This window comes from Halictus rubicundus, chromosome 12 (genome assembly GCF_050948215.1).
Source record: "Halictus rubicundus isolate RS-2024b chromosome 12, iyHalRubi1_principal, whole genome shotgun sequence".
NCBI lineage: Eukaryota > Metazoa > Arthropoda > Insecta > Hymenoptera > Halictidae > Halictus > Halictus rubicundus.
In genome coordinates, this window is record NC_135160.1 from 6,794,974 (window position 1) to 6,822,493 (window position 27,520).

The following is a 27,520-nucleotide window of genomic DNA, read 5'->3' on the forward strand; positions in this document are numbered from 1 at the left end:
GGAGATGCAGCAAGAACCACTCTGAATGGAAATGAGTAATAAAAATGGACGTCTCATCCAACAAGTGTCACTAGAATTGTACTCAAACAAGGAGTATAGAACCCCTTTGATCAGACACGCTTCTTTCTTGCTTGACGTTCGCTTCTACATTCTGTCCTCTTTTTCCAATGATACACCCCCTTGAAACCCTTTATCCTTGCGTATCTTCCTTTGCGGACCCTTCACCGACATGTATCTCTCCGTTACAAGCTGCTCTTCACCGTTCCCTTTATCGAACGCTTTCGAACTCGTCGGAGGTTTCTTTTCCTCGTCGGAACGGGAACCCTCGAGGGCACCGATACGTCTTTAATCGATCGGTGTGTTCGAGCAACGGATAACTGGCAGCCAATTTCGCCCGAGACGCAAATGAACGCGACCGTTGAATGGCTGACCGTGGAGAGCGAAGATCGGAGGCTCAAAGGGACCTTGGGATCCGAGGAGCGGAGGAAGGGATGCTGAAAGGGTTGCCAGCCCAATCCAAGGTTGCTTCCCCTTGCGTTATCCGCGAAGTTCTTTGCGGCCGGGAAGCTCGTACTGTTCGTATCCGCTCCAAGAATCAAACTGTTCCGTGACTTCGACAGAAACGATCCAATCTTCCCTGCGGTTGATGTCTGGGATCAGCGAGGAATTCCCAGGTGAAAGTAACATTTTCCGAAACTCTTTACCAGTGATTGAATCCTGCGGTCTTAAGGCCGCATTCAGGCGGGATCCTCCGACGAGATACGAACGAGACCTTCCGGCGTGCTTCTCAGAATTTTAAACAGTGCACCACTAAAATCTGATGGCCCGGCGAAATGGCATCGACGAGCCACGGATCCCTACTACTCATTCTCCTTTACGTATACACGCGTTCTCGTTATATCTGAGTCTTTGGGATGCTTGTCCGATGGAACGTTGACTCATACTACTTCTTTTTCGTTTATGCACATACCTTCCAAATGTCTCGGATACCTTATTACTTGTTTCACATAGCACTGACTTGCACTACTTATTTCTGTTTTTGTTCATACCTTCTGAAAGTTTTTCAACGTCGGACAATTGTAGGATCATATATGGACTTTTACTACTTATTTTCTTTGTGATATTATTAAATCAACAGCAGTCTTTCTGAGAAAACATCGATTTCTACTATTTTTGGAAAAAGATCAAGTTCCTTTACCTTAAAGCTTCATAAAACCTCCAAAAAAAAAAAATCGTACATCACGTTTCTGCTTCTTATCACGTACAATCTTCCAATCTGCGGTTGATTCAGTCCCGAGGAAAATTTTTCAATGTTTCCAGAAATGGTTCAAACCGTAGCATGTTCGGGAAGGTATATTTTCGGTTTCCCACACGCTATATACGATGCATAATAATGTGTATAAAGAAGCATCTTGTTTGTACGAGTGCATTGAAAACGAGGTAGATGAAACGAAGGGAAGATCAACAGAAATAACGAGCCGGCACGAAAACCAGAAACGTTTCCTAGTTATGCGAACGAGGCACCTGGCATCACGGCTCGTATACTGGAATTTGTCTTGCCGCGCGAGCGATCGGCCAACGGGAACGACCCGCCCATTTAATCCGTGTCACGAGATTATTATATTTTACAGTGGCCGGCCAGACATCGAGCGGATGATGCATGACCGGGAGTTGGTTAACGCATCCTCGACCCCCGCGAAAATGGAACGGCGTGGTTCGTGGGCGGTGCCACCCACGCACGAGTGGGAATCTGTTGATGACGCTTGACGCGCTGAAAAACCGTGCATGACACGCTACCACTGCGTGTTCGACACGGAATGCCATACATGGCACGGGCGAGAGAAAAAAAATCGCGCCGGCGTATTTAAACCATTACGGTCGCGTGTTGACATTATATTCCGCTGTTGCGACACCGATTCGACAGTGCATCTGCTTCCACCAACACCAACATCAAACCATATTTCCCGTTTGCATTTTAAAAACATATTGCCACCATTCCCAAGCTCCCTTCTCCCCTCGCATACTCGCTCTGGAACGAGACGTTACAATACATGTTACACGAGTAAAATTGCGCATAAATTTGACTCCGGAGCGAGGTCGAAATTCGAACGCAGATTAGATCAAGTGTAATTCGCGAGATGGAAGGAATTTCGAGCTTCAATTGCAGATTCAAAGCCGGTTAGAATTATTAAACAGAATTAATCGCTCGCTATTTACGCAAATTGGAACTTGTGGAAAAACGTTCCGACCAATTGAAACTCTCCATCAGAGAATTGAAGTTTTTTTCTTTACACGGCACCAGAGGCGGTTGCAATTTTCGTAGAAGACTCCGACGGGGGTCCATGTTTCGTTCGATGGAGGTGGAAAGAATGCAAATGCACGGGGGACGAGATAATTGTCAGCGCTACGGTCATTTCATGGTAATACGTACCAGTCGTTCGTCTAATTCATAGGTTACCTTTTTTCGAGTCACGACCCTCTATTTAAAGCTTTTTTGTTCGGCGACCTCTTTCGTTAAGCCTTAAGCGAATTATTGGAGTAGTTACGGCCCTGCTCAAATTTACTCTGATAATTATGTAATGTATATTAATGTAACTGTTTATACAGACATTTATTAGCTCGCTTCATTTCCGATGCTGCAATGCAAAATTGATTTATACTTACCAATTCAACGGAAATGAATATTTAAATATATTGATGGAACTGTTCAGATTTTGGATCGCATTTTGAAAATTCATTGAACAACAGTTTCTACATATTTTATAAAATACAAAAATCGTGCACTTGGGAATATTGATAGTTGAATATCATACTGTCGAAAGGGGTTGTTGAGCCAGAAAAAAATTTTCAAAAATGGAGCTCTGTGAAAAAAAAAGTCAGCAAAGTGGTCTAATCCACAGCTCACAGTTTTTTGGAAAAGAGGCGATTGCTTTTTTTAATGTTCTGAAATTTTGACACATTTTACCTCACTAAAGATGGCTATCCGAGCAGGACAGGTGCGTGTCACGAATGCGAGGTAAATGGGGGTTGTCGTATTCAGGAAATGCGACTCGAAATTTCGATTTTGAGCAGTGACCCGTACGGTCCCGTGAAAAAATCGATGCTCGCGGAAATAACCGAATTTTCAGTTTCGATTATCGACAACGTGTCCCGGGCAAGCTTTCCCGTACACGTGATAAATATGAACACGGATTAAACGAGGCGGGCACACGACGCTTGCCCGGGGAAATGATTTACATTAACGTTTAATGCGTTCAACTTCACCGTCCGCGCACGTCAGCATGAAATATCCGATGGCTGCCGTAAACTCTATAACTGATCGAAAAATTATTTTATAAAGCCCCGTGTGTTATTAATTATCGCCATTTACCTGTCCAGCGGACGTTATTCTATTTGTTTGACGAGCCATCGAAACCCTCCACTTGTCTAATTGATAGGCTACCGTTTGACGTTTCACGAATGGTTGATCTACATCACTCGCGATCAGATGTTATCTACAAATATTCTATAAACGTAGCTTCAGTTGTATTAAATATTTTTGTTGATTCTTTTGTCTGACAAGAGAATGTGATCATCTAATTGTTTAATTAAAACGTTTTTATATGCCACTTCGCAGAAGTTTGACTTGCACTACACTCCTAACGTGTTAAACGTTTCTTGTCTGACTAGGGATGTGCTTACACTACTTGTTTATTCAAATGGCTTTACTTTAGGTTGTCTAATGCATTTCTTGTCGGACGCCACACCGGTTGCCACTACTTGCCTCACTATATATACTCCTGCTTCCTTGTCCGGCGATCCATTGAGCTACTCTACTTGTTTGAACGAGCATTTCCTGCATCACTCGACTGATCAATAATTGATCTTCTCTACTTCCGTTGTCCTGTATTTTCTGAAATATTTACAGGATTTCTAACTTTAGACATTTTCATTAATAAATACTTACTAGGAAAAACCCTGATTAAACATCTGTTTCTTTCCTTGATCAAGGATGTCCTTACAAAATTGATTTACGCTGAAGATTTGCGTGGATACTATGCAATATTCATCGAAATAAATTGCACGGACGGCGACCGCGATCATTAAACATCATTAAACGCACCCACACTCGCTACGCGACCGTATACACTCCTAATTAAAACATCTGAAAAGCTTCTCTTGCCTTTTATATTCGCTACTCGCACGAGCGAAGGAAATCTAGGAGGAGTAGAATTTCCATTTCCGGTGATAACGTCGGGAATGGAAATGTACGCGGGACATTTTGCCGACGACAAACATTTTTTTCTTCCGTTATTTGCAGGCAATTACTCGGGAATGGAACCCTCTACTTCCCGCCGTTCCTCGCGCAGGATTTTCGCGCGGAGGTCCACAACGCAAGGTACAGATGCCGAGCTACCAGCTCCGTGGGGACAGTGCTGTCTCGCGAGGTCACCCTTCGTGCTGGTAAGTCAACAAGAATTCATGAGAATTTTTATTAATATTCCAAATCCGCTGGAACGTGTCCCATCCTAACGTGTTCGCCACCAATTGTCAAACATGTGCGATGGTTAAATGAAATTAATTTTATGTACGCTGCTGAAGTCACTCAACCCTGCCACTTTAAATTTATATCATTTAAAGGCTCCATAGGAGCCTGCTCGTTATGCTACAAAATGTTTCAAGTAAAATTTCTATGGTAAATAAATTGAATCCCGTTATTAATTTTATGTGGAGAAATTTAATAGTCGCGGAATCGGGCAAACCTAAGAATTAAATAATTTCGGGTAGATTTCGACGCGAATCACCGAGTCCTCGAATGAAAGCGAAACGGGCCCGGTTAATGGCACGAAAATAGTGCAAAATATTGCGTAGGCGGACACGGTCTCGTTGCACGGTCGTCACGTATTCACCGTGTACGCGGACACAAGTCTCATTATCGTATCCCGGCGCGGTACTCATTAATTACTATGCTTTTTTCTTCATCGTCGTGCTCGACAGTGAGATGAAAATACTCGCGCGACGCGCTATGCCAACGATATACGGTATCGCGAAAGTAATTACGTTTTTAGTGTCGAATGAAAAAGACGCGTCTGGCCGTGGTCGTTAACGGATTGTCTGCTTCTTGTTTTTTCATTAAACTGTGCTCCATATTCGCCGAATTCCAGTCCAATCGTGGCCGAAGCAAAACTGAACATTTTGTAGAATTTTGTGAATACATGATTGTAGGAAAATGCATCAACAAAATTCTTCATATGTACACGAAGAAAGTATTAACGTAAAAGTGAATACGTTTATTTTCTCATGGGCTATAAATTTTTCCACGAATTTGCGGAAGGGTTCAATGAACTTCTTTGTTACCTAAAAGTTGTTTGAACACTTCCCCATGCTGTTTAACACTTTGGCTGCCCAACTAGAAACCTCGAAAATTCCATAAAATCAGTGTTATTTAATGAAATAAAAATTGAAGAAAATTAAATGTATGATAGTGAGTAGTCCTCCAACTTTCTGGAATTTTACAGATTCTAATCAAATTTGGTAAAATAAATATACTAACGTAAAAATTCATTTTAAAACATGTACAAATAATTCCGTCACCCACATATGGGTGACATGGCAGTCAACGTGTTAAATTGTTTTATAATTCTCAGCCAGTCTGAGACAGTGTACTTCTACTTGAAAATAAAAACAAGAGTATCCATCGTTCCATTAATATTTTTTTTCTTCAATTTTTCGAACAATTTCCTGTAGGACGCTGAAGGAACATTTTCTGTCAAAAATAAAAATTGATCGGGCTCTTCTCCTACAGACTTTCGGATTAAATTTCTTTTCCCCATAGGAGACAATGGGAAGAACCGGCGAGAACGACCATTAGGTCGCAAGTGTCCGGGTCCGCAGGTTTCGTGCGCAATTCCCGGCTCGTTTCCGGAAGTGTTATCCGAGAGGCGTGATCGGTAAACAAGGCACCTACTTGCCAGACCGCATTGTCGCTAAACAAGCCGCAGGCGAGGCTTCCCCGTACGGTTTTTGCGAGCGGATGTGCGGATCAATGTTGCAGCCACGCGCTGGTAGCGGTGCTGTTACGTTAAGCACTTCCGCCCGGGGGAGAAGTAGAATCGCGGGTATTGTATTGGCTGGTTCCCCGTCCCGAATAACTTGCCAGCTGATTATAAGTGAAAGCCGCTTAGCATAATCACCTGAATATTTAGCAGTTTCAAGGTAAAGTTGATTCCGTCGCCGCCACCGCCGCCTACAGTAAATAATCCGCGAATATTCCAAGATCCGTAGATTCTTCCAGCAGCCAGTTTTTCTCACGGCCATTGTGCAGTCGTTATGTCTGCGAGGGTGAGATCGTGTTTACGCGTCCACCGCCCGGGAGAAGTTTCCTTTGGCTCGCCAAACGGTGTGGGAAATTACCGGATAGAATGGTGTACGATTCTTGCCCCGGCCAAACACAGACTCCCCGCGCTACTTGTCTGATCAAACACCGAACTTATCTACTTGCTAACGGCATAGTTCCCCGAACCAGCTGCCCGATTACAGGGCCACGGTTCCCGTGTTGCTTGTCTGGGTGCTCGTCCGTGCGCCACTCGCCCGCTCGATTCGATCGTCTTACACCGTCGTCTTACGACATTGATCCGTGTAAGCAACGATCTTCGTTACTTTCGCTCGATATGCTGTTGCTTTACCACGATCCGAGCCGTGTATCTCCTATTCCGCCTCGATCGGGGAAACTTCTCTGTGCCGAGCCATCGAAACTGCGTCTCTTAGTCCTTTCCTGTCACGTTCGTCATCATTACATATTCATTGGTCGATCCGGGGAAAAGGGACCTCGAGAATTTATTTATCTCAAAATTCGATTGGCGGGATCGGAACAAGGGAAGAATAGTACAGGATAAGTGCCGAGTGCAGTTGCACGAGCGATTTGGACTACTTGTTCGAGCAGGCATTGAGCTGTACTACTCGTTCGATAAGGTATTGGGTTGTAGTCTATTTGATAAATTAAGCACTGATCTGCACTGGTTGTTCGATTAAGCATTGATCTGTACTACTTGCTCGATGAAGTAATAACTCCTGCTGTAGTCGTTCGTCTCTTCCACTTGTCGGATTAGACGTTGATCTGTACTACTTCTCTGGTTGGTCCGTAGTACTGGATCGAATGAACACCGATTTTCAGTACTTTTGTAGACTGTGCTATCATATTACTCGCTTTACGCGTTACAAAGTTTGTCTTATTATTTATAAGCATTGATCTGTGTCACTTTCACTTAATTGTTTGAAGGCGTTGGTCTGTACCATTGGTCCCCTAAGGATTTGTGCTACTTCTAGCTTAAAATACTATTGAAAATGTTATTAAATTTCTGGCAAAGTGTGAACAATCCAGACCAATGTTACTTGGGTTTATCTCACCACCCGTCTGACTAGGCGCTGATTTCCACTACTTTCTCGACGAAACACCCGAACTCTTGCGCGGTGTCAATCGAAGAATCCGTAATTCCGGTAACTTTCTGTCGATAAACGTGGCTCCATGCGGTTCCGATGGGACCGTTGGTGTGTCCTCGCCCTTTCCCGTCACGTTCGTTCTCTCCTCGACCACGTAATCGATCCGGCGGAAGATGGGAACCCGAAAATTTATTTATCCATCGATACGGGGAGTCGGCCGGCCCTTGGGGAGAGGAGGGTTACGTGCGTACAATAAATGTCAATTACAGACGTGGAACGTCGGCCGTTGAACGTGACTGGTCGCGCGGCGACGGCTAAAAGTTCCCGAAGATCCCATTATGCCGGAAGCGTTGTAACGGACTGCGTTCCCACCGAGACATCCCCAGGTAAATACCGAAGGGAAAACGCCCGGTGAAAGCCGTTAAATTGTATCGGAGGAAGTTCGATTCGTGCTCGATGCCAGCCAAAGAGAAGTGCCAGGACCAAGAGAGGAAGAGAGAGAGAGAGAGGGAGGGAGAGGGAGAGAAAATGAGAAAGAGAAGAAACGAGTCATGTCCGTAGGAGCGAAATGTTGCTGCAACGGGACAAAACTTTGTCCGGCAGGGGGTTTACGTGAGCCACCATTTAAATGGCTGATTTTAAGCCGACCAACGCCACCGGTGCATACAAAGCTACCCCCATCGTGAATGGCACCTGTACATACACAGAGCCACCGAAATTAGAAGGGAATTCGGAATCCTTCTATTTAAGTTCTACCCACCGCCGACTTCGATCCGCCACCCTACCCCATCGACGCCCAATGGGTTCGAACCTTTCACGGTGTTTGCTCCTGCCTGGCGATTTTTAACGTGACTCGGGTCCAACTGGCTTCTCGAGAAACTAATCTTCCCGGCGCACACGATTTTCCTTCGATTCTGGAAGCACTAAGTTGTCTTTAATTAGATATTTTTCGACGGAGAACAGAAACTATTTCTGCGTGCTGTGTGGTCCTGTTAATTACAAGATTATTGTGCGTACAGTATTGGATTGCAGTACCACTTTTTCCGAAAATCCTACTTTTATGAAGTATCCACGACATGGAAATACGTGCTTAAAATACACGCGAGAATTTTCCTCCGTCCTCTTTTAATAGGTTCCCCTTGTACGCGTCCTAAAACAATAGCCACGTAAGCCGGCATCACAGCACGGGGAATAATATCTCGTTTCTTTCTCTATTCTCTTTCCGACCGCATTGCCCCCGTGGCTTTCGTTTTGTTTGACTCGACGGTAAAATAAAATCAAACGTAAAAGATCGTGCTCGCCGTAGAGCACGCAGCCAACTAAGAACGCATCCATTTGCATATATTTCGCGAATTTATTCACCGTTCCACGATTCGTGTCTAAATTCACAGTAACGGAACAATGCGGACGTTCAATGAAGCATAAACTGTTTATTTTAAGCGCCCGACCTTTTGCCATGATGTCGCGACTCGTTACTTCACCGGCGAGCGGTCTATGCACTCGGCGGATTAAGTCTGATACGAACATTTGAATACTGTCCAGTCTATTAGGGTTGCACGCGTATAAAGAACGAAAGGGGAGTCTTCAGAGAGGGAGAGAGAAAGAAACATTCCGGTGGTCGGATTGCGGGACTCGAAAAAGGAATACTCGATTAGAGAAAGGGCAAAGTCGCCTGATCTCCGGCGCGCTTTCCATCTCCGAGCAGGCTTGCTCATCTGGATGCACGGTATCGCGAAGTGAAAGGCCGTGGCTATAGTAAAGAGCGATGCCGGGCCGGACAAGGCTGAAAAGCGATGAGGAATTTATCTGAAATGACATCGGGGCGACCCTCGTCTCCGGCAAAGGACTTATTCCCGAAGAGGGTGGCTGGGGGGAGGGGCGCGGTGGAGGGGAGGAAAGGCGGCATTGTCTAAAAGGGGAACCGTGCTACCCTTTTTCCCCGAGCACGTATCCCAGGCGGGCTACCAGCGCCGCGAGAAGCCAAGGGACCCTGGGAATATTCATCGAGCCGTGCCACTTTCGATGATGATCTCTGACGGTGCCCGGCTGGAACCGAGTCGACTAGACCAATCGAGAGAAACAGAGCGAGATTATCGGGGATTCATTGTTTTTTAAAGGATCGGTAATTAATTAATTCTCGGGTCATACTTTACCGCTGGGAGCCACAAGCATTCACCGCGGTAATTGGAACCGGTTGTTTCCTTTGCACGCGTTCGCCGGTGCGATTGTGTACGCCGCGATTTATTTGATTCATTATTGTGGTAGATAGTCGGAAATATTGATTGGGCTATAAGGGTCTGATACGAGGTGAGTTGTACCACTTGTTTCGCCGTGGAGTAATTTGAACGATTTCGGAGAACTTTACGGAGATAAATTTACAATCTCCTCTTTTGATAAACGATTATATAATAGAGCTGTTGCTGCTGTTGTTTAACAAAATTGTAGATTTTTCTGTTTGTTTAACAAAGAAATTATTGTTTTTTTTTCACCACACACTGTTCATACTACTTGCTTTATCTATCATTGATTTCTACTACTGTCTGATTAAGATCGAGTGTATACTACTTGCCTGATTAACAACAAATCTTTGCTTCTTGCCTAATTTAAAATACAAGTATCTATTATATGTCTGACTAATCATGAACCCCTACTACATATCTACTTCAAAGACAGTGTCTGTTACCCGTCTGAATAAAAATAGGCCTCTACTACTTTATTTTCCTCTTCAGTGACGAACCTCCGCTTTCTCTGTGGTTGTACTGGAATCTCTACTACTTGCTTAATCATAGAGGAACCTCTACTACTTATGTGACTGATCACCGAGTTCTCTTCTTTGGCATCATCAAAAACGAACCTCTACTACTGATCGCATTAAGAACGAGTCTCTGGTACTTGCTTGACTACAAACGATCCTCTACTACTTGTGCAAACGATGAACAACGAGCCGCACTTATTTGTTTGGTTAAAGCCGAACCACTACTACTTACCCCATTTAGAACGAGACATGACTACTTGTCAGACTAAAAACGACCTTCTACTGTCTGTCTACACAAACGTAGACGCTTCACTGCTTTCCTTCCCAAGAATTAACCTCTTGTCTGACCCAATACTGCCTATTACTACTGCCGCCGAACTGTAATTTCCGCCTTCCCAATGTACTTTTTATTGCCGATTCTCCCAAGATTGAAATGAATTTGCAAAATAAATTGGATGGCGTATCGAATGGTTGGTAAAGCCTTGAAAAATGGATCCCTTGAAGGGGTTAATTTCGTCCGTACATATTGAACCGATCACGCTCGAAGGAATCAGCGAATCGAGCCGCGTCGATACAGAAATAGACGGGGAACGGATACGCGACGCCGTCACGTAAACCGAAGAAACTTAATCCCGGCGATGGTTGCGAATCCACGGAAATATCGTTGCCCGGTTGGCTGGAGATCTGCGCATATTGGCTTCATTTGCACGTTTCGTTTCGTCCGTCGTTTCCTCCCTCTCTCCGCAGAATTTTATCGTCGCCCGAGCATTTCCCGACCTCGTAACCGGTCGTTGGGTCGCGCGCCCTCTCAGGAACCGCATCGCTATCCTAATTTTTAACGGTTCCCCGCGGAACGACTGCAATAATCAAGAATCTCATCCTTACGTCCCGTCCGTGAATCTCTTTGTACTTTTTGCAGCCGCGAACGGCGCTGCCTAATTGGAGCCGTTAAGTCGAGCTTAATTTCTATTATGTGTTTTACGGTCACGATTGCGGACGCTCTTTCCGCGACGGTATAAGTTTTAATCCGAGCAGCTTAGCCCTCGAGCCCTGAGCAACTAATTAGGATTTCGTAGATCGCGACAGGGCGCTCGGAAGAAAAGCTTTTTTGAATTTTTGTCCGAATAAATTTCCTGCGAGTAGTACGAGTATGAAATTAGCTCAGCAGGTACCAGATTTTTACGGGTACTGCTCCGAGATCGTAGTTTTGTTTGCTCGAATCTTGCCGGGGGTTGAGAAGACAGAATTTTCGGAGTGCTCTCGAGTCCCGCGATGGACTCGATCGATTGCTACCCGTCGTCGCGGCCAAAGTTCGCAAGTCGAGGCCGTCTAGGGCAACTGAAATTCTTCGTTTCGCTCTGAGCGAAAGTTTCGCCGCGGGGAAGCGCGCGCCGGGCCAATTTAAGCCGAAAAGAGGAATTCGAAAGTCGAGTTTGAGCTCGATGCTCGTCGTGACCATGTTGCCCCCTCTATGAGGGAAAAACTTGGTCAGACCCCGAAGGGCTCTCGACTTCGGGGTCGCACAGAACACCGGCCGGCTTTGGTTTGCTTCGCCCGCTTTTAGTTACCGTGAGAAACGGAACTTCAAAATTAGAAGAGACACTGCTAGTATCCTCGCATAAATCTGGAAAGCGGTAGTAAATTTGCGACACTATTTCAGAAGTCAGTAGTTGCCTCTAATTATTGAGTTCTATGCTTGTACGCATTTTGACCATTTCTGTAAATTTAAAGTGAAAAGTGTAGCTTGTTTCTGTAATCTATATCCCAAGTAATTAAAAAATAGCGTTTAGTTTGCTGAATTTTTAGTTTTACATCACGCCAGAGGATATATTGATCTACACTACTGATTTGTATTACTAGCCTCATAACAGCATCATGCTATCTAACTACCCAACAGTCTTATGGCTTCTTCGATCAAATACCACCAGGCATTATTTGTTTCACCCAGTATCACTAAATTCTGGTTCGTACTACTTGCTTCGGTAAATATCCGTCGATACTACTTGTCTGTCCAAACTTGAATGTATCCTATTAGTTCGATCAAATATCTGCTCCTTGTGTCCACTCGATTAGACCGCAACATTCTCTAGCCGTCTCTCTAAAGAGCTGTCTTCATCACTTGCTTGTTACCGCAGCTATCATTCGTTTGATGATACTGTACTCTTACTTCCTGCTCGATCAAACATTGACCTGTGCTACTTGCCTCACCAAGCAGAAGCCTGTTTTACTCAACTACATGACTACACTGTAAATTCTACGATGTCATAGTTTGCGTGAGCGTGTGAATTACAATTCAGTACAAACTTTAGTGAAAGTTTCTACAACCAGAAGTTAATCTATCTTCCTGTTTCATTAAAGAAGATTACATGCTTCTACTTTATTAACTCGGGATTATTAGATAGATAATAAGTATTCATTACGGCCATTGTGTGTAACATCCTTAAACATAGTCATTAATTTAAACTCGGCGAATTTATTGCATATGAATGACAAATTCATGTATTTACTGCATCTAAAAATCTTCCAAATTTTTGAAAATCAGAATTTTAGTGAAATGTATTTTTGTTCTATTCTGGTTTGAAACCACTGCAACCAAAATTCAAGAAGATATGGTATCTGATTCTCGTATCAGGGGATCAGATCGTCCGTAAAATTCCGCAATGCATAGTTCCCACGTGACAACGCGATTACTTTAAAGGCGAAAGGGAAAAGACTTTGTGGTCGCCGGGACGCAAGCAGCCAATTGATTCCAATTACCGTGAAAGAGCCCCGGCCAACTTTAATTTCCATTAAGATCGGCGGTCTGTAGATAGCGGAATCCTGAGAGCAAGCGTGTCGCACAAAGAGAGAATGGGGGCTCTCCTCTCGCAGACCGTTATCAGCTGGCCGTTCAGGATGCGCGCGAGCGAGAGAGCGACCCGGTGGCTTTTAAACAGCGATAATTAACGCGGGAATAAGCAACGCGGTCCGTGACTCGAAATGTAAACGGGCCCGATGAATGGGGCGAACCCGGCGACCCCTATCCTCATGACCAATTAACTGTCTCATTCACGGTGCCTTGTGCATCCATCCGGGGATAGGCAGTCGCGACGTCCGGGACGTCCTCGTCCCCGAGTCCGAATGCGACAGAGATGAAAAGAGGTGCGTCTGGTCAAAGAGCGCGCGCGCGCGACCACCTGAAAAGGGGGAGAGGTCGGAAACGAAAAAAAGGAAACGAAATTGCGAGTCCGACTCCGGAGAAAGAAAGCCCGGCCAGATAGAAGACCAGAACGAGAGGGGCGCGAGATTAGATGAAGATGGCCGGCAGGAGATATACTGTGTCCGACGAAATGATGGAACGTTTGATGTACAGTGGCTCCTAAAAGTATTTGAACACCGAACTTCACATTGGAACTGATGTAATTTTGCGAAGAAGAATCGTACGGCGATAAATCTGGTCTCGTTTCAAACCTGAAAGACCATTTTTTTTTTCTAAAATATTGTTGCATGGCATAGCGAGTGGGGAACTGAAGATCTAAAACGAATTCTCGGTAGCATCCATTTAACATCGATTTTGAAGCAACACAAAACGTTCCAATCTAAAATCCAGGAATTAAATTGCAAGGCGAGGGGTGAATTACGAAAAATCCTGAAACGTATCAAACGTCTCATCGTTCTGCCGAGCACTGTATCAGGTGGGGTGGCCGCGCAGAAAAAGGGTTGCAGTTCCAAGACAAAGGGTCGAGCAAACGGGAAAGAGCAAAAATCCGTGGGGAGTGGGGGGAATAAGAAGCAAATAGTGGAGACACACCGGTTGAAAGGAAAAGGGACAACAGGGACAGATTGGTAGGGGGTTTAACTCGGCTAGGGTAGCGAATCGGACTGTGCGCAGCCCGGGAGAAAGGTAGGGTCTGCGTTTCCCGTGGGAGGGATGAAATCTTGGTGAATGCCGGGTCACTCGTTTAAATAATTAAACGCGTAATTACCGCCGGCTGGAACACATTTTAATGAACGGTGCCTCTCCCCCGCCCCTCCGACGGTGTGCCCCATCCCCGTGAACCGAGAGAGAGACGTCGTCAAGAGTGTCGGGAGTCGTCGACCAACCCCCCAGACTTTTCAGAGGCGAGTTTTGCAGAGCCTCGCGAAACTTTTCGAATCGGAACGGCGAAATAGATTGGCCGGTAACGAGACGCTTCTTCTGTATCCAGGAGGCCGAGCGACGCGATGGTCAGTCGCCGCACGCAAACTTCTGCTCCTTCTTCCGGCTGTTGCTCGAGTGCCGGAAGCGGAGTCGCGATTATCGGTCTCGGAACCCGTTTGTTAATGAGAACGCTCAGGTTCGATGTAACGAGGCTCAATTAACGCCGCGGATCCGGCGCCCGACGCCGCGACGCTCGCGATCTCTCTGCGACTACCTTTCGCTACTAATTACGCTTAGCCCCTTAAGCGGCCGACTTTTTGCTGCTCTTTGTGCGAACTGCTGCGTTCAAAGCGGGGAATTACTTCTATGGCAATGGCATTACGTCGTGAAGCTACGCAACTTTGTGTTTGCACACAATTTGTGACAAGTAGACGGATCTTTATGTAAAATAAAAATACAAAATCTTCTTTCCGAATATTGTTAGGAAATTGTGAAAGTAACGAAGTTGCCGTGTATGTGTTTAAGAGGTTCAAAATAATGTAACAGAATTTTAAAATTCTTTTAGCATTTCTACTCATTTTTATGATAAGTCCGTGAAATCCGCTGTGTAGCTATAAGAACTTACAGTATTAGGCGATCTTTAGTATTGTAGAATTATGTGCATTTGTGACAAGTAAACGAATATATATTTAGAATAAAAATACAAATTTATCTTCTTTCTGAATATTGTTAGGAAATGGTGACAGTAACGAAGTTGCCGTGTATGTGTTTAAGAGGTTGAAAACAATGTAACAGAATTTTAAAATTCTTTTAGCATCTCTACTCATTTTTATGATAAGTCCGTGGAATCCGCTGTGTAGCGATAAGAACACAGAGTAAGTAAAATAGGGAATTTAGGTATTTAAGGATGTCGTTGCATTATTTTCGTCCTATTAAAATTATTCAAAGGAGGAATACCTTATTTCTGCTGGAACAGCGATCTTGTTATGCATTTCGTTAGTTGTTGCAGTCAAGGATGAGGGTACAAAGTCGTATCCCGTTGCGGATTTTAGAATTCGCATCCACGAGCAGCAGAGGAAAAGGGCAGGCTCGTAAACGCGTTACGTCCGATATTTAAATTGCGCCGCCGAAATGAGACAGCGTAACAGCGTGACGACCGACGACCTGACAGTACTATTAAGAGCAATATCGTACCTGGCCTGTCAGTTCCGAGAATAAATGGAGCAGCGACGGAACTGCTCGAGCTGAAAATGAATTTCCGGATGCGGCGCTAATCTTATCTCCGCCGGAGGATTCACCGTCGACGAACGTCCGCTTTTCTTTGCCCTTCTCTCCGCCTCCTCTGCCGCCGTAAAACCGAGCAAATCCACCGGGCCGACATCAAAAAGAATATCTTGGTATACTGGAACACGAACGCATTGTTAATCTGATGCCTCGGCTACAAACAATACGAATCGGTTCGGCTTGCTGTAGATCTTCGAACCGGTTCTTTCAATTCGCCGATTTTCTCAATTTTTATTTTACCCATACGCTCCTTAGAAGTAATCGCGTAAAAAATTCCAGTATAATAATTCACTCACCTTTGCACTCGCATTTTACACCGAATGCTTCTCTTTAGCAGCACGGTACGCGATGTTTTCCATATTTAAAATATATAAACTTGTTAAAAATACGTTTCTCGTGCTGATTCGATGACACGATGCACTGTTATTTATTCCAGCAAGCCGAATAAACATTCCGGCTACTCAGCTCAAAACGGGGATTAAAAGGGTGTCGACCGCGCCAGGGGATAAACCATTCCGAACCCTCGGCGCAGCGATTTGTATTCTAAACGTCGATAGGGGGTAGTTTGTAGTTCGATCTGAAACAGAGCGGCGTGAACGCCATTCCGATTCTTCGATGGGTTCTCGGAGGCAAAGCAGAAACCCGGGGCCATTACATCCTCGATTTAGCCTGGGAATCGGGGTGGGGTCGTAATGGCACGGGCGCGGTGGCATCTTCCGTTCATGGGGGTCGTCTCGTCGATTTTTACCGTGAGAATTTCACCGTGGTACCGGATACCACGTCGCGCCGCGTGATTTATAACTTCTGCGTCGTTGGTGTCTTTCGCCCCGGGCACTCGAGAAGGTGTTGGTAAACAACGTCGGACTCCATGAAAAATCCCCGGGATCCTCTGGTTCTATGCAAATACGATGAGAGGGGGATGGGCCGGTCGAACCGAACCCGAACTACCCGCACCCCCTCTGTACCCGCGACTCGATTCGATATCGTTAAACAAATGCCGCTCCGCCAGATATCCTCGCGCGGAAGGGGCTCTTCTCGGTGATTTATGAAAGGCCAGCTATTAATCAGTTTCTGACGTGCTCCTTTACCGTTCGCGGCGATCAGAGCAACCCCCCGTGCACCCTTGCCCCGTCACCGGGGCATTAATGGTAAATAAATGATCATTATTGGATCGCAGTTTAGATGATACGCGTTTGCGATCTTGGCACCAGGTCTGCGCAGCATTAACGCCTTACCGCATTATTACTTTATAAAAATATCAAAAGTACACGTAGATATGAAGAGATAAATTCGTTCAATAATTCCCCATTCAGTTTTGTAATCTCAATAATCGTTAATCGGACAATTTTGAACCTGTAGATCTAGCTTCAATGTGCGTAATAATATCAGCCCTTTTTTTACAAAATGACTATTCGATTTTTTAAATGAACGATGTCCTACGTTTTATTTCGTCTGCATTATTTCAAGATAAATAATCGTATCTTTTATCTTCAATATTTTCCTCTTACGTTGTTTATGAATGTGTACGCAATTACGAAATTAAACTGATAGACTGTTAACGACAACGAGTATAATAAAGGGCAATCGGAGGGGCGAAGTTTTGGAGCTAACGGGGTTGCTAATTTTCGCGGAATCACTGATGATTATTAAAATATGTCACGCAATGGAACAAGTATGTCCCTTTAATGATGCAGTATTGTAACACCGGACAATGGACAGTGCGTTAATAAATAATGCCACGCTTATCTGTTCCATTAATTACGTGTATAGAGTAGCGGCCAATGAATAAATAAAACTCTCTTTACATTTAATAATGATAATCTCGTTCAATTAATTAGTTCGACAGATGATAATAGTGGTGAAATCGTCACGAGGTTCTCGAATCACGGTTTTCATGACGGGCGTAATGCACGCTCCACGCGCCCCGAATATAACTTTGATTTTGCGCCGGATTCGTAACAATGATAATCAGTGGCTGGTTAATGCCGCGTCAGAGTATTTACGGATGCAACACGATGCTTCCGAGACGGGGACATTTCATTGTAAATGCAACGCGACGATTTCCAGTTTATACAAAGGCTTTATTAACCGGTTCGGAACCGATACGTAAAATATTCACGAAATAAGAACCCGGCCAATTAAAATCCGCGGGAATCATTTTCATCGTGTCCCCCAAGCAACTTTATCTCGCTTAATATTTTTCTACAAATAACACGCGTGGCTCACCTTTCGCGCGGTGTACGTATTTTCCCACAGCTTAATTTTTAACGGTGTTTCAACGCGTTTATTTGTTTTGACACGAGTTTTTTTAGTTTCGTTTACTTTCATACGGTTTTGGCGTCGTTTCCGTGTACTGTCACGCGGATATTTATGTCGCTTCTGTTGATTTTTACACGATGTTTTACATCCGTTTTATTTAGTTTTGGTAATCGTTCTGGTAACGGTGCTTTGGTCAAGCGGAGGAGGATGTGAATAATGCTTATATCAATATACACACGTAGGAATTAAAATTTCTATCATAAAACTGAAGAAATTTAAGAATTGTTGTGTTACCTATTAAAAATTATTGTAAGAAGGAATAGACGGAATCGACTAAGAAAATATGTATTTTCTACGAAGGACTGGCGTCTAGCAATTACAGTTTACTGGAATGGTTGTGCCGAAGTTGTAACCGAGATTTTCTTTTCGGATTCCAGTGCTGACGGTGCCCGGCTACGACGTGAGGGTGAATAGATCCCCCGTGGTGGAGGGTTGCAACGCGGTTTTATCTTGCACCGCCCGGGAAGACGTCAAAGAACACCTGACAGTCACTTCCTGGTTCCGCGACGATGCCATTCTTCTGCCTGGCAGCACGGACACCGGTGAGTACACGCGTCCCTGTTTCTCAATTAAATATTTTTACGGCGGCCAGCTAAGTACAAAAAGCTCGCACAATGCCGCGACTCGCGCGCGGGATTGATCGCGGGCTTTTCAAACAGCCGGTTGTTCAATTTTGTTTTGTCGTTTCTGGCTGCTCTGTTTTATCCTGTTCACGTCATGCTTTTTTCACCGACGCTTTTTCGCTAATTTTTATGCCAACTTCGAGATTAAATTTTGTTCGCGAGTTCCGTGAATATTAATTTGCACGTGGCTAAATTCTACAAGATGGTCCACGAATCGTTCGCAACCTGATTTGAGCTATTTCTGATAGTTTAACGTGAACAAAAATGCCTCGACATTAATTTAAATGTTAATGGATAATTAAAATGGGACGTCCTACCGCAAAAATATTAATTATTTAAAGCTGAACTGTGGAAATATTTCTGAAAACTGCAGATTGAAATTCGGTATTATTTTGTTGGAACACGTTTTGGTGGTACGATATAAGAGAGACACTGTCACTGTCACTGTCTCTCTCTCTCTCTCGCGCGTTATCAGAGGCAGTTGGCTGACTATTTGTGAGTACGACAGGGCTGGCTACGTTTATTCATGCCCAGCCTTCCGTAAAATATTTCATCTTGCGAACGACAACACGCTGTCGAGGTATTCCTAAGAAATGGAGCTCTTTGAAGCGCACTTGCCGCGCGCCTCAGGAATAGTTGACTCTAACTACTGTAAACGCGGAATGCGGTATTAATATCGAAATCTTAGTGAGATCGTTTACGAGACAGGCCCGGCGAGTCTTCCAGATTTCATATTACGCTCATAACGTGAATCCCCTAGCCTGCCTTAAAGTCACGAACCTCCAAACGAAACTGTAACATAATTTTATTAACGAACTACCAACCACTCATTTACATGAAACAATGGTGGAAATTTCTGCTACATTTTTACATTTTCCATAATATTTTTTCACATATTTTGGAAGACTCGCTGTATTTTTAATCACTGCAGCACAATTCGAATAATGATTTTCGCTCAGGCAACATTTACTATACTATATGAATCGCAGGAACGATTTTACTGAGGCTTCAATCCACTTTCGTTCCAGTATATTTACGCAAATTTCCGCAAAAGCAATTCTATGTCCTCAATAATTTTGAAACGAGAAATTTGACACCTCTCGAACAGACGGTCCTGTTAATTCTGGAACGAATGCGTCTGCTATGTACTTAAATCTGCAAACAAATCTGTACGCGTTCAAACAGTGGTGCAATTTTATCTGTCGCAACCGTATTGTGTGTGTTTGTAATTAATTTCGAAGCTCTCAGAAACGCAGAGAATTAAATATGCGTTACGGGATCGTTATCAGGCCGGAGGAACGAAACGGGATGGATAGGGATTCAGGGGAATCATTTGTCACAAGCAGGGCGAATTAATTTTCTTCAGTTCTGTGTAACAATTACGCGGGTTCCCATCAAGAACGAGGCAATTCAGCGGAACGGCTTGAATGGTATCGTCGCGAGCACCGGATCATTTATAATCTTGGAGCGGTGCCGGCCCATATTTGCTTAGCACGGGGCGATGCATTTTGTTGCAATGATAATCGTAAACAAGTCACGCGCACGCGGCGGATGCAATATTGATGGTGGAAGCCGCGAGCATCTGGATGCTGAATGAGCTGCTCCCAGCGTCGATAATTAGATCGCCCGGATTTATGCGGATACCATGCAACGGGAAATCCTTCTTTCGCATTTTCTTCGCGGAAATAAACCCTCGCGGTGATCTGCTCGCGTTGGTCGTGGATTCCGGCGACAAAAGACCGGGAAAAAATTCATTCTACCGCGAACATCACTCTCGGGCATTGTCAGTGGGAGTTTCCTGAAATCCAACTTTCGCGTCAGCTTATTTAATCCGCTCAGGAAAGAAAGTAAGATGTAAATATTCTTTGCCATTTGATCCTCTGAGAACTAATTCTCAGAGTTACAAACGAGTAATTGAATTATTTATATATATTTTTTTAAACTTACCACCGTCAGTGAAATCACCGGTTTCAGATTTTGTTACTTCTATTGAAATTACAGAGACGCATTCGTGGGGGATGATCGACTAAATTCCGTTATTCAGAAACACATAATGACAATAATACATAAATTCAGCAACACGTTCATTAAAATACAATCTGAAGTGTACCCGAATCAGGCTTCGCCGAGCGTCCCGAGCGCAAAGGAGTAACTTCCTCTCGTAATCTCCATGCGCAATCTCTTCCGCCGGCTGTTGGGAAGAGGGGGGAAAGGGGGAAAAGGGAAAGCAAACATTCTACTCTCCATCATCCGCAGAAAGATTCCACTCCATCGTCGCTTGGGCTCGCGAGACTCGAACTTCTTCGAGGCAGCGGCGTTTTATTGCCAAGCGAGCGACGAACTTTGATCCTCCTCGACGTCACGAAAAAAACTCTGGGCGAATCTGTGCAAATGGGATGAGAGCGAGACAGGTAGGGACGCGAAGGGAAGAGTGAAGGTAAAGAGAGAAAGAGAGAGAATGGAGAAAGCAAAGAAGAGGGGAAAACGTCGGCACGAGGAAAACGCCGGCAGGATGATCGCGCGAAGCCTCCGCTCCGGGCCGCTTTGTCAATTATCCGGATTCGAACTTAACGACCGTCGTCGTCGTCGTCGTCGTCGTCGTCGACGGGAAACGAGGCCCGTTCCGCTTGTCGGCGGTCCTCGACGACGACATCGCCGATGGAAAACAGTCGAGAGATTGTACAAAGGCATAAAGCGTCGAGTGGAGCGCTTGAAGCGGGGCTGAACGCGCCCGCGATACCTGAAACCCGTCCCCGCAGTCGGCTGTGTGTGCACGCGCGTGTTCCGCTCTACCTGAAAAACCGGAAAAAGGGTCGAGCACCTATTTCCGGCGGCCCTGGGACGAGGGAAGGGCCGGGGAAACGGAGGAGGGGCCATTATTAAAAGCATAAAGCCACTTCCGCGCGCTGTTGCCGCAGCCCAACTTCAATGGAGGAGCGAGGATCCCGCGACGACGCGAAAAATTCGCAGAGCACCCGTCCGCTTTGATATCCGGCTCCCGGATCGAACATTGTCTTCCCAGAATACCCCTCTCCCGTTCCCGGCCCCCCGGAAACCGCGACTGCTTTCCCTGTCTTTGAGCGCGAGTGTGATCTTTGGTGCCTCGTTCAGAATTCTTTGGGGTTGATAGTGAGGGACCGTGATCGGTTCGTTGCCAACATAGTTGGTTCGGATGGAGGGAATTGGTGATATGGATTGGAACTTGGATGAGAGATTTGTTGATTTTTTTCTGGAGGTTTTGGGCCCTTGAAAGGGAAGAAATTGTTGGCGAATGTTAGAAAGTTGAGTGGAAGTCTTGTGGTTTGTTGACAATTTTTCTGTTCCTGATTCCTTGTTATTTATTTGCTTTGGTTCAAAGGCTCTGTGTTGTGGAAACTGCAATGTTTGATTTATGGTGTACTTGTATTACCACTGCTTCGTAATTTGCATTCTCTGGAAGTAATACGTCTGAGAATAATGATTTGGGTTTATGGACATTAGTAGTATCGATTGAAAGCTGAATGGGAGCTTCATAGATATTTTATTACCGGTTTTAGTTCCTTTAAAATTGAAAAGAAAGAATTATTGAAAATTCAGCAAAAAAAGCTATCGATTTTATGAATAATAACGTTAATAATGGCTTAGTTACGATGATAATAGTAGGTTTAAAATTATGGCGCATAATAGAGGTTTATAGAGTTTTTTTATCAGCTTTATTTCGTTTTTATCCTATCCCCTTTGGTTTAGGAATTCTATGCCGTGTAAACTGCATTGTCTGATTTATGCCGTACTCGTACTACTAGCTTTTCACCATTCGCATTTTCCTGAAACGAAAATTTATTTCTGACCTACATTAATGCTACAATGGCATGCTGGCCTCTCCTATGACTCCAGAAAAAAACTCCTACATACCAATTTTCACTAATGCATGGCAAAATAATTAGAAATGTAAAATATCTCGAACGGTCTTGACAGAGGCCATTAACGTTTCAAGAAGACACCAGTATTGTTTACTAGAACTAGAACTACAACAACACTGTATCGTTGCAATATTAACCAACTATTAATTACGCTAACACGAGAATCCAAAGTGTCATTAACTACTTTTACCTGATAACGCAGTGCCGGTATCAGCACCGAAATTTTGTATTTTAAATCTGTTACCCACTTTGTTACAGTTTCGTATGATGTCAGGAGCACGCGCGATTGATTTGTAGTTTGTTATCGCGAAAATTTAACAGTCGCAAACTTGAAGGGGAATTGAACTGTCGCGTCGCAGGGATTGCAGAGACTTTAAGGAAATGGTTAGGTCTCGAACGGTTGTTTTGCCGTAATAATCGTGATCAATTGCAATCGAATGGCTCGGTTAGCCGGGCGCCGGAGACACTTTAATTTCAATTAAAAAGCCCGGCTCGAGGGCGAGTTCACGAGCAAACCGTCTGAGAGAAGTTTAAACGTTTATTCCCGACGCGTGGAACTTTCATCGAGGGATCCCCGCGTAAACAATCCCCGAAACAGTCTCGGCGAATAAAAAAGAGAGAGAGAGAGAGAGAGAGAGAGAGAGAGAGTGGAAAGGATAGGAGAAAGAGAGAGAGAGAGAGAGAGAGAGAGAGAGAGAGAGAGAAAGCGGTCTTCAAACTTCATTTTCCATGGCGCCGAGACTTTCGCCGGTGCCTTTCCATAAACAGTCCTTGAAGCACCCTCCCGGGGGTAAATACTGCTATCCCTTCTACCTCGGCCGGTTTCATTCGTAAATTCGAGGCTCTGCGCCGATAGAAATTAAAACCGCCGCGAGAAGATTGGACCGTTCCGCTATTGCGAGCTCACTATATCCGCGAGAACAATCCTTTTATTTGTATTACGAGATTCCATTCCAAATTGCACCATTTGTAACAGGCTATCCCATCGAAATACTGAAAAAAGCATCGTCGAGTAAAACTTATAGAAACTCTCCAAGGGGGTTGATCTTCTGGCTCTCAGACTGGAGTGAAATAGAAATTTATTTTCTGTCTTAATATGTTTGATAGGTTGAAAATAACGTAACAGCATTTCCAAATTTTTCTAATGTTTTTACTGTTTTCTAAACAAATTAAAAACATTCGCAGGAGAGGAGTGAAAGTAAAAAAATAGAATACGAAAGACCTAAAAAAAAAATAGAATGGTTGCATGCCCGCGATTTCTACATCACTCGATTACCCAGTTTTTCCGCAGAACGCAACGATACGGTGTAAAAAGTTCGATTCGAGTGCCTCGCCGCAGATTAATCGAAACTTTTCGAAGGAAAGAATACGCGGCAACGCTTCCGCGGCTGATTTGCATGGATTTCCATTGAACGAACAGCGGCCGATTTACGTTAGGACTTTTTCCGTGGCGCAATACGCGTCACGTCGGTTCTAATATTTAACATATTGGCAGACGTTGGCCAATCGAGGTGTCCAAAATAGCAGTCGGCGCCGATACGGTGCACGTCGGGAGGCCCGGGTGCATAAGAATCGCGACATCTGCGGGATATTTCCATTCGGCTGCGCAGGAAATCGCCGCGAGTCCCGCAGGAGTGACGACAATAACGGACGGCAGCCGGGGTGGAACGGGGACAGAGAGAGACCTAAGCCGGGGACCGCGGCACTCGAGCGTTTTAATATCGGGAAATGGCGAAAACAAACACGGCAACACCAGAAGAAATATGGAAATCCCGGGGAAACACGGGAAAATATTCTGGGGCCGGGCATCGGTATGGACACGACGAGGAGATAGTAATATACGCTCGTACAGGATACGAGGCTCCCAACTGCAAACACCGAATCGCCGGGTCGCGTTCGGCGCGACAAAAATGGAAAGAGACAGGAAAAGGAACCGACCGTCGACCGGAGAGAGACGGACTGATTTATTATTCGAAATGAAAGTGCACTCGGCCGTGGAAGTGGCAAAATAACTTCGGCGTTCTTCAAAATACGGCAAAATTTCGTAGCGCTCTGTGTGGATTTTCTCAGACAAATGTTACATTCTTACATATTTTTGCAACATTCGGCGCTACAAGAAGAGAGAGAGAGAGAGAGAGAAAGAGAGCCGATTGTTGATTCAGAGGAATGGAAGATGGTGTGTATTTTAATGTTTCATATTCTACTTCGCACCGAAGGGACAAGGTACATGGTGTTCTGTGCTGCAGATATTTCTTTCCTTGCAGGGAGATTGCAAATAAAACTTCCACCTTCAGAACAAGAAATGATTCTGTTAGCGTTGCGAGTTGTTTTATCTGGTACTGTTGGGATGGTTTATTTTTATTTCCACGTGTCGAATGTGGCAGCACTCGCCTGATGAGAGCATGTCACGCTTCGGTTTGAGACGAGTGTATTTACTATATATTTCTTCTCATTGAATTAGTCCCGTTCCCGAGACAGATGTCTGACATGTGGTACCGTATTATTTCTCTTAAACACTCCTCACTAGTTACACCGATAACAGCTGCTTCCAACTTGTTTAATTACAAACTTTCTATACTCTTCTGGTTACTTAGCATCGCGTTACTAATAATCCTAGACCACTCGCCTGAGCAGTAACGATTTCATTCTACTAGTCTGACTATTAACGCTTTCGTTCTACTTGTCTGTACCTCAACGATCTTATTCTACTTCTCCAGTCGAGTTGTCAGTCTACTGTTCTACATGTCTTGCTGCAAATTATACTATTCTAATCGTCTGGCTACAAACGATCCTACCGCGCTTGCCTAAGTACAAACTATTCTAGTTGTCTGGCCATAGACGATGTTATTCTACTTGTCTAGTTTCAAATGCTGCCATTGTACAGCTTCGAACGTTGCTATACCATTTCGGTTACTAACGATCTCGCTCGCGACTTATCCATCCAGCGTTCATTACAGCCATAGCGAAACAATAAAATACTTGTGTTACTCCTTTGAATCGTCCTGCTCGGAACAAAGTGTTCTACAGGGTGGACCAGCAGGACTCTCGATTCTACGGACAGCGTCGATATCGATCGCGTCTCGGTCGAACCGCCGTCTCGCCGGAACGAAATCCGGGACAGGTAATCGTCTAGCGCAGGTACTCGGTTCCCGGAAGACGTGAAAAAACTTCTTGACGAGTCGTCGCACGCGCGTCCGTTAGCCTCGTTCAATATTTACCGGGGGCCAGCGCGAAGCAACGAAGGCAGTAAACAGTAAACAGGAAAGTCGCTCGTTCGCTGGCTCCGCTCGCGGGGAAAAGTATCCGCCCTCGTAAACGGTGACGAACAAATTGAAGAGCCGAGGAGGCAGCTTTGAGCGACGTCGCGGAGGAAAAAAGGAATAAAATCGTAATCATGACGCCGCCTGCAAAGGGACCGGGGAAATGAGGGATGAGACGAAGGAACGACGGCCGAGGAGATGGAGGAGGAGAACAGAAATGGATGAGGAGAAAGGGAAGGGCTAGTTGCTTTGGAAGTGTGTGCAGACACTCGTATGAGGCTCGGCCGGTGTCCGTGGAACGTCGGGCCGGGTCCCGAACAGAGGGAAGATTTTCAGGTGAGACCGGTGCCGGAGCCAGGATACCAGGAGCCAGGTCCGCCGGGGAATGAGATGTCAACATTACCCGGCCTTGTGAAGGGGGCACCAATTACCTGGCTGGCAGAAGATAAACTCCTGAATCATTCACCCACTCCAGGTCGATAGGAAGCCCCCGCTGTTTCAAACTACAAGCCCCGATCCCGGAAAAAAGGGGCTGCCGTGTGCCCGTCCAGAGGATAAATATTAGGCTGACGCTTGTGCCAGCTCTGCGAGAGACGTTCCAGACGGCGGAAGTTACGCAGCCAAGTATGGTAACGCCGGGACGCGGAAAAACAGCGCAGAGAATCCGCTAAGAAACTGGTTGCAAAAATGAAGACTTCTTTCGCGCATAAATCGATAACGATATACATCAACGGGACATAAGAATCAGGAATATCGTGGCTGCCTACCGATCTGCACCTGAAAGACCCACATAAATATATCTCCTTTGGTATCGAACATTTTTTAACGAAAAAATTCACGCATATTCTCAGAATGTTAGTTTAAATTTTCCCATGAGTTTCAAAAAGATCCACCTCATAGTTCCTTTAGAGAAAAATTTCAGAGATCACCTTACGTTTCATAAACGTTTATGCATCTCCATTTCTACCGGACATGTCGCAACGAAAAAATGTATACCCACTGCTAAAATATCGGTTAAATTATTCTACAAGTTTCAGAAAGATCCCTTTCATAGTTTCGAAAAAAGAAATTGTCACAGTTCACCTTACTTCTGGCGTTCAACCGGCCTACCCCCTGAATACGGACTTGGACCCGTCTCCACCCGAACAGCTTCCCAAAGTGATGATGTCAGGCCACATGTGCACCTCGCCAGCATCCCCAGGCTGCGTCCGCAATGCACCGTGGCCAGCTGGTTCCCTTGATTCGAAGAAAGTCACTCGGTTGCATCGATCCCGGTGTTTCCGCAGATCGCGGGCTCGTCGGCTACCCCTTTGAGAGGCGATGGTGTTAATGAGCGAGCGCTGGCACGTTGCCTCGATATGGCGTCCTGGGGTTCTGTGTTCTCCATCAGGGGGACACGTGAGAGAATGAGAGAGAGGGAGAGAGGGAGAGAGAGGAGGAGAACGGGGGGCAGCGATAACCGGTGTGGCGCACACGGAGATGAAGAAGAGGCGGCCGGCCTGCCACGTCGCGACGTGCAGGTGTTTCCGTGCGACGTGTACGGCACAATATTACCCGCCTAGTTACGAAACAAACGTATCACACCCCGACACGACGTGATGTTCTCCATGATATCCTGCCTGCCGCGCGCACCGCTCCCTGTATAACTGTATATACCGCGGTACCTGTTACGTGCACCCGACCGGCATAAATATGTATGGGACATGAATGCCTGAGCGTGTACAGGACGAACCGAACCAGGGAGTTAGCACACGTACTCCCAGGCCGTGGAGGGGATCACCGGGGATGCTAGATCCGCATCCTCTCTCCCTCTCTCTATATACATGTATATTCCTCTCTCT

The 27,520-nt window shown here is 45.2% G+C and overlaps 1 protein-coding gene across 6 annotated transcripts in view; it reads left to right on the forward strand.

Moving 5' to 3' along the window:
• Dscam3 (Down syndrome cell adhesion molecule 3) overlaps nucleotides 1-27,520 on the forward strand; it is a 221,604-nt gene that overhangs the window by 168,019 nt on the left and 26,065 nt on the right. For all 6 annotated transcript variants that reach the window (XM_076797434.1, XM_076797432.1, XM_076797430.1 and 3 more), the window contains exons 5-6: nucleotides 4,301-4,443; nucleotides 18,275-18,439. In XM_076797434.1, the coding sequence (XP_076653549.1) occupies nucleotides 4,301-4,443; nucleotides 18,275-18,439 (308 nt within the window). The remainder of the gene's footprint in view (nucleotides 1-4,300; nucleotides 4,444-18,274; nucleotides 18,440-27,520) is intronic.